This window comes from Gadus chalcogrammus, chromosome 22 (genome assembly GCF_026213295.1).
Source record: "Gadus chalcogrammus isolate NIFS_2021 chromosome 22, NIFS_Gcha_1.0, whole genome shotgun sequence".
Taxonomy (NCBI): domain Eukaryota; kingdom Metazoa; phylum Chordata; class Actinopteri; order Gadiformes; family Gadidae; genus Gadus; species Gadus chalcogrammus.
In genome coordinates, this window is record NC_079433.1 from 11,068,400 (window position 1) to 11,079,895 (window position 11,496).

General features: G+C 48.2%; 1 protein-coding gene across 1 annotated transcript; it reads right to left on the minus strand.

Annotated features, from left to right (window-relative positions):
• Positions 1-85: 85 nt before the first annotated feature.
• Positions 86-5,532, minus strand: zbtb8b (zinc finger and BTB domain containing 8B). The gene is made up of 5 exons (XM_056583083.1): positions 5,466-5,532; positions 4,408-4,623; positions 2,533-3,409; positions 2,155-2,333; positions 86-1,876 (listed from the first exon to the last, which is right to left on the minus strand). Exons 2-5 carry the CDS (start codon positions 4,579-4,581, stop codon positions 1,598-1,600), a joined length of 1,509 nt encoding a protein of 502 aa, XP_056439058.1. The 5' UTR covers positions 4,582-4,623; positions 5,466-5,532; the 3' UTR covers positions 86-1,597.
• Positions 5,533-11,496: the final 5,964 nt, after the last annotated feature.

Below are 11,496 nucleotides of genomic sequence, written 5' to 3' on the forward strand. Positions count from 1 at the left end.
CGAGTCTGTGTGTGTGTGTGTGTGTGTGTGTGTGTGTGTGTGTGTGTGTGAGAGAGAGAAGGAAGCTTTCATCAAAAAGACCAGAGAAACTCATTCACTGGTTTAACTGGAGTCATCGCCTACCACCACACACGTTAACACAAAATTATGCTTTTTTTTTTATGTTGTCTCTCAGGTTTAATCAATCAAATCGATTGATTGGCATGTGTAAACAGTCAGATGACTCAGGGCTATTATATTAAAACGCTAGAGTACTCACTTGACACCAGACGCTTCCAATATTTCGGCCCAACCGTTGGGGTCAAAGAATTCTGCATGAAACTCTTTTGCAAAGTCTGCGTAATGGAAGTTACGCTGACTTCTTTGAGTTCAGAAATTGAACTCAATTTCTTGTTGATATTTTAAACCCTTCCACCAATACCAGAACCATTCACTGAACCTCCCAAAACCAGGGACAGAGAATACCGCCCAATGAATACAGATTTGTCAAACCATTGCGGTAGGGGTCTTGCATCCAGACTTTCCCAATCGGCCGTGTATCGCGCTCCGCATCCAAGCGCAAACACAAGAAGGGTCGCTATTTGAATTATACGGAATTCAGTCCCGCTGCTATGATGTAGTATCCTAACCAGTGACCTGCCCAACCTCCATAAGAAAAATGTGTTAAACAGGAACTGATAATTCTATTCAACACAGAGCGATGGTGGCTGCAGAGGAATAACCCACCGCCCTTATTTGTTTAAGAAAATAAATTGATGGAAGCGGTCGCCAGCTTCATTATCTTGACCTTATTAATGTAGGCCTGTGACAAAATACCGATTGTTACAGTACTTTTGGAAAGACCATTTATAGCAAATAGGCTACATGAAAGAATACCATTCCTAGCATCAGATGTACATTTAATTACAGACCAAAAATGAATCTTGTAGCATCAGCTGCCCATAATAGAACAATAAAAGAATATAAAAATAGACAAAATATAGTACAACTCTTGTAAATAAATAATCATATCAAGTCTTTGATGTTACAACGTCTTCCATCAGAACGGCCACAGTAAAACAGAACATCGATTTTGAACATCTGTAATTTGGCATTTTATCACCTGCCACCTGCACTTTTTGCAGAGATCACTGCCAATGCTCCATCAGTCCACCAGTCCGACCAACTAAGGACAAAGGTCAGAGCGAATCATTCATGGAACAATAGCAATATGGGCCGCAGTGGAAGAAACACAACAACAGAGTGATGAATATGGTAAATGGACTGCATTTATATAGTGCTCTTATCAAAAGCGCTTTACAATATTCAGTGTTTCCCCCACTGCCTTGAGTAAGACATTTTCTGGGGGAAACACTGATATTGCATGACATTCACCCACTCATGCACACATTCTCACACCGACGGCGGAGTCAACCATGAAAGGAGACAGCCAGCTTGTCGGGAGCAGTCAGGGTGAGGTGCCTTGCTCATCGACACCTCAACACAGCCAGGAGAGGCCGGGGATCGAACTAGCAACCTTGCAGTTACCAGCCAACCCGCTCTCCCTCATGAGCTACTGCCACCCGCCCGATGAACTTTTGGGTGGGGTCACGTGAAGCTACATCCCCACCGGACCGGGCATCTGTTTCTCCCCCAGCCCCTCGACCCGGCCCTCCTCCACGTCGTCCATGAAACTGGACCAGTAGGTGCCACCGTCCCCTCTCTCGGCCCTGGGGCCGGTAGCCGGCTGTGCGGGGCCCGAGGCGGGGTCGTGGCGGACGTTGCCGGAGCTGCAGTCGTTGCAGACGCCGAAGCGCTTCAGGCTCTCTGTGATGTCACCCCCTTCGAAGGCTCTCCTGCAGCTCTTGCACACGAGCGGCATGTAGTGACGGTGACGCTTTATGTATGGGGGGGGAGGGAAGAGACAAAGGCAGGTGGCATTAATTAAATGAGTGTAGGCCGATGCTGGACCCCTAGTGGGACAATCCACTGCAATTTAAACTAAACACACCAAGGGAATGAATTGGCTATTAATGCAATTGTCTTCCATGTTAAAATGTCATCGTTGAGAGTATACGACTGCCGCATTACATTACATCCACAGGCATAGATTATTGTAAACAGGAATACTGCCCCCAGCTCTGTAAAGCTCAGACACACACACAATGAACTTACACAGAGGGCGTGGTTGCGCATATGCTCCTGCCTGGTGAACCTCTTGCCACAGATGGGGCAGGGGAAGGGCCTCTCTCCCGTGTGGCAGCGGATGTGTCTCGTCAGAATGCCCTTCTGCTTGGCCGTGTACGGGCAAAAAGGACACTTGTGGAGTTTTACTGGCATTAACATGCAGTCGCCTGTAGAGGGAGACAGAGGCCAGGAGGGAGATCTCAAGAACCCAGAAAAAGAAAAATGCAAGAACGTATACAGAACAAACAGTGAACACCAGTCCACTTGTTCCGATATGTTCATGTTCTGAGCTAAGCAATGGCTTCAGTCTTGATTCTTACATACAGGTAATAAAAAAAACAACAACATCATTTTCAAATTTTTTACCTGTGTCCTCGACAAACCAGTCCGACTGTATTCCCATTACGGACGCTCCTTCCATCCCCAGGCCCTCGTCCAGCCTGCCTCCGTCGATGGCAGCGTCCAGTCCATGGGTAAAGCGCTGGCCCAGGTTCCCCCTGTCCCTTATCGGACTGGAGCCTTCGCTTCTGGCCAGCGAGTCTGTGAAGTGTCTCCCGTTGAGGTAGCCCCCGTGTCCAAAGGGCGAGCGTTCGTTGCCGGTGCAGGGGCTAGCTGGGAGCAGCCTGCCGTGGTCTGGATGAGTGACCCCAGGATACAAGCCCAGCTCTTTGGTGTCGGGGGACTCCCCCATCTCCTCGTCCGGGTCGTACTCGATTTTGGGGTTCAGGAGTTCGGGGGTCAATCCGGCAGAAGAAGAGGAGGACTGGGTGGCCAGATCGACGTGTCCCTTTGATCCCTCCCCCGCCGATAAAAAGCTGCCCCTCAAGCTACAGCTGCCCTGCGGGGTCTTGCTGGGTCCTGGGGGTGGGGGCGAACGCTCCGCGGAGGGCGCTCTCACCGAGACCACTGACTCAGAACCCGAGCCCCTGTCCGCCTCTGCCCCCGCCCGCGAGACGGACTCCAGGGACTCTGCGGGGGCGACGCTGTCGGCGGGCGCCTCTCGACTCTCCGGCTCCTTGACCACCTCCTTCTCCTTGTTGCATATGTCCAGGGACGAGCGGATGTACTCCTTGCAGAAGTTCACCAGGTCCGTCATCTGCAGGTAGCTGGCCGCCGACATGACCTCGATGACGTTGCCCCTGTTGAGGGCCAAGCGGCCCGAGTAAAGGAAGTCCAGGATGATGGAGAAGGCGTCGGCCGTGACTATGTCCAGAGAGGCAGTGCTGTGGAGTTGCCCTGTGTCCTATAGAGATGCAACATTGACAGCTCACGTCAGGCTTATTGGACTGATGTCACATTTACCAATTAAATAAGGCTTTTGATAACATGCATATTTAGCATGTCATACGGTCAAATATAATCTTTATAATTATAGAATTATTATAATAATACACTTTAAGGCCTTTGCATGCTTAACCAATGGTTGAGAGCTGTGATTGGGGATTCGGCACAATGTTTTGTTTTTGTCCTGCTGTTTTAAAAGGTCATCCCTGTGAAGGCTGCTGGCCCTAGAAGTATGGTGTGCTAAGCTGACAGGGGATCAGCTATCCCATTATACGTACATTTACATGAAGTCATTTAGCCGATACTTTTATCAAACAGGACATACAAGCGCTGTTCACAATAATCAAAGCAAACAATCAAAATGGGAGTGCAGAGTAGCCATATAAAGCAGAGATACTAGGATAGTCAACTTTAATCAAGCTTTCTTGGACAACATCTTTCACTGTTGAACACAAGTTCTGGACCAAAGTAAACAACATAGTTTTTTTCTTGTGGCCTCATAGGCAACTCAACGGCTGTGTGTCCAGATGTGTTAATCATTATTCCTTCTGCTTCGACTTTGTGCTTTGGCAGCAAAACAAGCAACACCCATTAGAGGAGTGGCAGCAACACCCCGATTAACGATCCATTTACACGAAATAACTAATAGAAGAGCCCATGGGTCTATAAAGTGTGATCACAGGGTTCGCATTGGCATCGGGGAACTGTATTGTCTGAGGGTGAAGATCAGGTCAACTCACTAAACATGCTGTGAAGAGTAAAGGTTCCTTTGATACAGGCTAAAACGCAAACATTTTCCAGCATTAATATGGTCAACAAAAACTGAGTCTCTCCCTTTTCCCGTGTGAGTCTGAACCCTTGTAGCCCTAACAGTGATCAAACGTGGAGGTTCATTAATACTGAAACCATGACGACAATGACAACGAACCGGCGGTCTCTTAACCAGCCAAATCTCACCTGCAAATAATGCACCAGAAGAGCACGGAAGTAGCCGCTCCCAGCAAACAGCACGTTGCGGTGAGCCTTGAATACCCGTCCCTCCACCAGGATGCTACAGTCACAGAAGTAGTCTCTCTTGCGCTGCTCGTTCAGTTCCCGCAGCAGCTTGGCCAGGTAGCAAGGCACTTCCATGCCGGCGGCCTGGCGCAGCAAGTGTGCGGGAAGATCCGTTGGCTGGATTAAACAGAACAGCGCATTTTACGATATAGCTGATGATAAGATTAGAAAAAGGCTAAAGTGCTTCATTGAGCGCCATGGGGGCCAAAACTACAGTTGTACAGAGCAGCTGAGTAATATTAAGGTAAATTAAGAGGTTATACGTACATATAAAACTATATATTGCAATTTATAGTGTTTATAGCAATGTAGGAAATGTGTTATAAATAGAGAACAACATACTGATTAGGAAGTAATCAATAGCCTATCAAGCAGAAGGCTATACTGCCTACCCATTGCATATGCTGTTAGTTGCTGACCACACACTTCAATAGTAAAGCATGCCGTTTGTTTTTCTACATGTGGCCATATTTGCTTCCTATGTCTCCTTTGGTATAAAAGATCATAAAACACTCCTAACCGTTTGATCATTTTAAAAGAGAGGAGCAGTAATGTTTGTATGTACAATGCGGGTCGACACCCAGTCTCCTTTTTTGTGGACCTTAAAATTGAAGACAGACTCCTTATTTTCCTTCCCTATATTTCCAGAAAATGTGCAGCAATCAACTTGTGGATTAAAACAATCTAGCAATATAGAACATGTTCATAAATGGAAAGAATAGAGAGACGTATGCTTAATATAAGCCATGCCAAACACTGTTGTTGTCCCAAAGTGTCATTTCTGCTAACGGCTTAGCGGAAGATGCTTCGCAAAATAGGGAAGAAACATAAATATTGAAGAGAAATGGGCATCTGTCACTTCTAATATAAGGAGCATGATTACTATGAAACATAAAATATTTACGATAATATGGTAAGCATGGACTATGGTTACGTTAGATCACAAAATAAACCATTACCACGCTGAAGCTTGACCACCGGGACTAGCGACTTCCGTTTTCGTCATTACTCAACGGTGTGAGTGGTCCAATCAGAAACGGGAAATAAATATGGTTGAGAGACAAGTATGTTGCATAAACCGGTGTCATTACTTTATTCTACACTATTGTATCTAATAACAAAACATGCATGTTGAATAAGGGTGAGAGTAACACACCTCGCCTTACCAAAAATAGTAACAAATAAAATAGACGATCAAAAGACAATGTAATAGAACGTGAAACTTCAGTGCTGAAAACATAATAAGACACTGCGGGGTATTACATTTTTATTTATATGTTGAGGCCGAAAATAAAAGCAATTTTGTTTTTACTGTGGTATAGAGAAAGAAGGCGTACCGTTTTAAATGTGTATATAATTAATATAGACTACACAAAGACAGATGTGGAGAAAATATTTAGTCAAACTATGCAATAATTTTCCGTCGTTGCTTTTAATTGTGTATTGAGAGTAGAAAATCGTTGTTTTGTTAAGAATAACAATTCATAGCTTATGATATTACAGATACAGATTTGTGGACTGCAGATCTGTAGTTGTGTGCAAATATTTTTTGTAAGTATATCTTCGTTGATATAGGCCTACATTTAGGACTTTATTTAATATTTATTTTATTATTATTTTTGAACAATCAAGGGCTATACACTATTCGTATATTAGTGATTTATTTCAATCGTTCTCCCTCGAAGAAAATAATATTACGTTTCAGTATTGTCTTCATGTGCTGTCTTCATGTGCAAAATAAATCAACACAGTTGTTTGTTTTCATAAGCAGACCAATTCATCAAAAGAAATCAATTAAATACAATAAAATAGATACTTCTTCCATTCCCCATACGAAGCTACATTAACCGACCAAGTGAAGGGGGGGTCCGGAGGGGGGGGTCGGGTGAGGGAGAGGAGGGTGGAGGGGGGATGACAGAGCGAAGGCCGCGGCCGAGCGTCCGCGCCCTTGAGTCTAAGTGTGTCACAGCGCCGCCACAGCCGGCCTGCGCCTGTTCACATTGTCCGCACAAGAATGGCTGTTTATTCGCCTTTCTGCCCCACCAGCCTCCTTCTGCCTCCTTTTATATCCGGAGCCAGTGAAAGTAAACAAGTAGTTCCTTCAGGGCCGCCGGGACCACACCCTCTCTCAACACAATCCACCACTCTCAGAAGTGTTGTTGTCGTTTTCCCTTTTTTCCTTTTTTTTTTGGACACTGAGTGAGGGGTGCATGCCGGCCCCCGGTGACTTATTTGTTTCAGATATTTTCCCATGAAGCGGGCGGACACAAAGGGCTTCGTGGTGGGCCCCGGGTGAGACCGGGCCCCGGGGAGACTGCGGGGAGGGCGTACGCAAGGCTCCGTGCTCAACCGCCCCCCCCCCCCCCCCCCTTTGGAAAATGAAATTTATGACACCCTATAAAAAAACCTATTCATGCTCATAACCCCTAAATATAAACTCTGTGTAGCATTGGTGTCTCTCACCCCTGCCCCCCCTCTACCCTCCATCCTTGTTTCTTTTAAACCGGACCCAATACTGGGCGCCATCGCTCGGACCGAAACAAAAAGAGCAAAAACAAGATGGACAAGCGATGGCGCAGCGACGAACCGGGAGAAGGTGAACTCAATCTGGGGCCCCGTGTTGATGACCTTGATTTGCCTCAGAGTCAAGCAAACACCACATGTTTAAAAACACCAACCCACACACACACACACACACACACATACACGCACAAACACATACAAAGAAGGCCTTTGTTATGGTCATTCGGTGACGTGGGCAGGAAGGCAGGAAACTCCCTCTCCTCTGACATATTCACAGCCAGGCAACCGATGCTCCCCCTAAAGGCCTCGGCAAGGGAGGACCCACCTAACCTCCTCCCCATTATACCGCCTAATGTATGGACGTTTTCACACCACTTGACGCCCGGCTACCACCCTGTGAAACAAAGCAAAGAGCAACAGCCTGTCATTCGTTTTGTTTTGTTGTATTGTCTATAAACTCCCGCGCCTGTGATTATGATACTGTTTTGATTTATTGATCGAGGACATCGGTCGGCCTAAATAGATACCAGAAACAGCTATGGTTATGTAAGGCTCCGTATGAAATCAGGATTGGCTTCCCATTGTGTCAGTGTGCGTGTGCGTGTGCGTGTGCGTGTGCGTGTGTGTGTGTGTGTGTGTGTGTGTGTGTGTGTGTGTGTGTGTGTGTGTGTGTGTGTGTGTGTCAGCCACCCGGGGCCCAGCGGCTGGCACCGAGGGCTCCGGCGGCACCCCTCCGGGTCCCTGCGGTGCGCGCCGGGGTGCATAACAGCCACTTAGAGAGGCATTTTCCCAGGCTGAGACAAGGCCTCTAGTTGGTGGCAGCGTGCAGCCACAGAGAGGGCCTGATTAAAGGGCCCAGGACAATAGAGTGGAGGGAGACAGAGCGAGCGACAGAGGGAGAGAGGGAGAGAGACGGGGCCCGTGGTGGTGGTGAGGGTGGTGGCGTTCTTCTGTCCCCGCCATCGCCGCCACCGCCGCCGTCTCCTGGGGGTGGTGGTGGTGGTGGTGGTGGTGGGGGTGGTGGTGGGGAGGGGGGGGGGGGGTTGGGGGAGCAAGTCTGAGCCGTGAAACGTTTGAATTATCCCAGAATCTGTGGAATTCAGACGGAGGCACCGCGGAGAGGACCCTCGACCGGGGGATCAAACGGGCCCGGAGCGGAGGGAGTGCGGTGGAGGCTGCGTGGTGAAGTGGAGTGCACCGGGCAACGTGTGTGTGTGTGTGTACGTGTGTGTGTGTGTGTGTGTGTGTGTGTGTGTGTGTGTGTGTGTGTGTGTGTGTGTGTGTGTGTGTGTGTGTGTGTGTGTGTATGGCCTATAGTTTCCAAAGATGTTGTATGTTCGAAGACCAGCGAACTCAAGAAAAGCAGAGGCGTGTGCGTGTGGTGTGTACGTTGTCCACGCAACAGGGATGTGCGCGGTTGGGGTGGGCACATGCGTGTGTGTTTGTGTCCGTCGCTGTGTGCTTATCCCTCGTGAGATCAGATAATACAATCACTGGCAATCATTGGAAGTCTAATACACTGGGCGCCCTACGGTGGCTCAGAGACGCGTCTGGCCTCTGTGGTGGCTGGGAGGGGGGGGAGGGGCGGGGGGGGTAGGAATAGGAAGAAAATAGTAGTGGGGCAGGGGGGCGGGGAAACCAAATCTCTTGCTTGCTCCCTCTGCTCTGTAATTACCACTTAATGCTCTTTGTTGATCTGCAGACGTCTGTCTCTGCACTGTTCTTCTTAAGCCTTTGCCGGTGGAAAGGAAATGTATCACAGCCTCAAAAATAAGCCGGCCGGCCTTTCATACGAGGGTATATTTAGAACCAGAGGGGAGGACGATGTGGAGCCGCACCAGACCGCAAGCTTCCGGCACCACTGGCATCGGCGGCAGCAGCGGCAGTGGTGCTTGGGCCCTGGCTGTGCAGACGGACGCCAGCTAAAGGGACGGCTGTGTGTGAGGTTATGGGGTTTGCAGAGTGTTCCTCGTTGACCTCAAGCGTCGTCTCCGAGGGTTTTATGTTTGACCAAAGAGACTGGGCATGGGGGTGGAACATCTCCGAGTTGGAAGTCTGTCCGAATAAGTCTGCGTTCGGGTCAGCAGCAGATGTCCGCAACAAGATATTTTGTTGAAGGAAAGCGTGTTTTGTGTGTGTGTCGTGTTTGTGTGCGTGTGTACGTGTGTCACATCACCTGTTGCCATCTCATCTGGTTTAAATGATTTTGTTTAGGCTGGGAAATCGAGGAAAGGGAAGACACCACCACCATTACAAATGACCTCTTGGCAGCAGAATGAAATTGCTTTAAAAACGAAAGCACCCCCCCCCTGCATGCTGTCTTTAAGACAAGACAACAAGGGCTACTCCTTTAACACCTCCATAGCTCATCCTTGTCGCATCCTTGTCGCTTTCCCCTTTCCTCCCCTCCGCTCCTCATTCACACTCATAGTAATCCCTTCCCATTCAGAAATGCTAAAAGTGACCCAGACAGTCCGACGGTGTTCCAGCGGAAAGTTACTATTGTGTGCCTTATTTAAAGGAGGGCTTACGCCTGCTCTCAGGAACTGCCATCGGGGCAAGGTGTCCCCTAGCGGGTCTACTCGATAAGGCTGGAAGTGAGGTGCAAAGTTATAGGAGGATTCACACAAGTGAGAGGGGTGTCAATGACACCGTGACGAGCCGCTGCCTTTTGACCCTGTTCTGCCGTGCCGCCGTGGAAAGTTACCGGCCAGCTGTCAGAAAACCAACATCTGAAGCCAATGAAAACTCTATCCAAAAAATCAACAGTGACGATGACACATACAAAATACAGCGGTTGTTGTTTGTTTAGAACTTGAATTATGTAAAAAAATCATTATTGTGTTTTGTATGAGAGACTTTTTCCATTCTCATATGCTATCATTGAATATTCAGCCACTAAGGTATGTCAAATTAAACATTGAAAATGTTAGTTCAAAGCTGTAGGTGTATTGAGGACCCCCAGCTGGTTTATGTCGTTAAAACGTCCAATTCGTTTTCTATAGGGTTGTACTTGGAAAACACGGACACGATATGCTTTTACATTGCACATGCTTGAACATGCATCTACAATATAGTTCCCCTCTGTTGAACACATTTTAGGTTTGATTTCGCCACAGATCGGCACCGACATTGACATTCTTCGTCAGTCAAACCGCGGGCAAAAATGGGAAGCAGATTGAGGTGTCGGGTCTGACATTGATCCACACAACATCGTGGCCTCAAAGGGTACAGTCAGCCTTCCAAATGGGGCTCCACAGGACTTAAAAGAAAACCCGTTTTTATACTGTGGTTAATATTAGCAGAGCCCTTGCTCAGCCTCCCCACCCCCACTCCCCACATGCACACACACACACACACACACCACACCATCTAATCGGGTACAGTCGCGTGCAACGTGCTGGGTCTGGGGGCGGTGGAGAGTCAGGGGCCATTTCCCAATGTGACTCCTTTTACTCTCTCTCTCTCTCTCTCTCTCTCTCTCTCTCTCTCTCTGTCTCTCTCTCTCTCTGTCTCTCTCCCTCTCTGTCTCTGTCTCTCTCTCTGTGGCCCCATAAAAGATTGGGTCCTGTGTGTGATGTGGCAGGGGAGCGGAGTCAGAATAAACTGATTACGGACACAGAGCCAGCGTGCCTTTGAGTCATGGCATCGCAAAGACATTCCTCGTGCACTTAAAAATAGTAACAGTTACTTTTCCTCACATTTGTTTTTCTCACTGGAAGACTTTGGGGCATCCTCTGAGTCCCGAATCATAACCACATTTTTTTTTTCACTCTTCCCCCCACTCCCCATCCTCCCTCTCTCTGTCTCTCTTTCCCTCTCTCTCTCCCTCTCCTTCCTTTGTTGTTCAAGTTTGTTTAATCTTGTGTAGAAAATTGGCTTAGCGTGGGAAAGGCAGAATTCTTTGAGGAATGGTTTTGTTGTTTTAGAGTTGCATGTACTGTCATTTCTTTGTTGCTGTTTTTTCTCCCCCTCTCACTGCAGGAAGAAAATGTAGGCCTTTTTCTTTTTCTTCGTTTGACCGAAACCTCATAAAGTGAAGATAAAAGGGGAGCAGAGAGCGAGAGGGAGGCCGCAACACCACGACAAAGATATGGCCTGTCAATACGCCAGCAGCTTTACAAATGACAATCTCCAGTGGCAGGGAGAGGCGAAGAAGGGACAGAGGCAAGAGGAGGAAGGGGGCCAGTGAGGAGGGTGCTGTTGGTTGGGGGCTGGCCTGGGAGGGTTACTAGAAAAACAAATGTGGATGGATCAGTGGTAGGAGAGGGGGGGAGGAGGAGGGGGGAGGTAAGGGGAGAGCTGGATAGTCGGGGAGTGTGTAGCTGCTGATGTGGGAGTGGGCCTGGGTTGGGTAGGGGGGAGGGGAGGAGGAGGGGGGGGGGGGGGCAAGTAAAGAGAGATGAGAGGGGCAAACATTCCCGCTTGCCCACATTAAAGACATAAAAAAGAAAACAAACAGAAAAC

Excerpts from the sequence above, each read along its gene's own strand:
- zbtb8b (XM_056583083.1), bottom strand. The coding sequence starts at position 4,581 with ATGGAAGTGCCTTGCTACCTGGCCAAGCTGCTGCGGGAACTGAACGAG. Across the intron at positions 3,410-4,407 it reads TTCTGGTGCATTATTTGCAG|GACACAGGGCAACTCCACAG; the intron begins GTGAGATTTGGC and ends GCATCTCTATAG. Across the intron at positions 2,334-2,532 it reads CTGGTTTGTCGAGGACACAG|GCGACTGCATGTTAATGCCA; the intron begins GTAAAAAATTTG and ends CTCCCTCTACAG.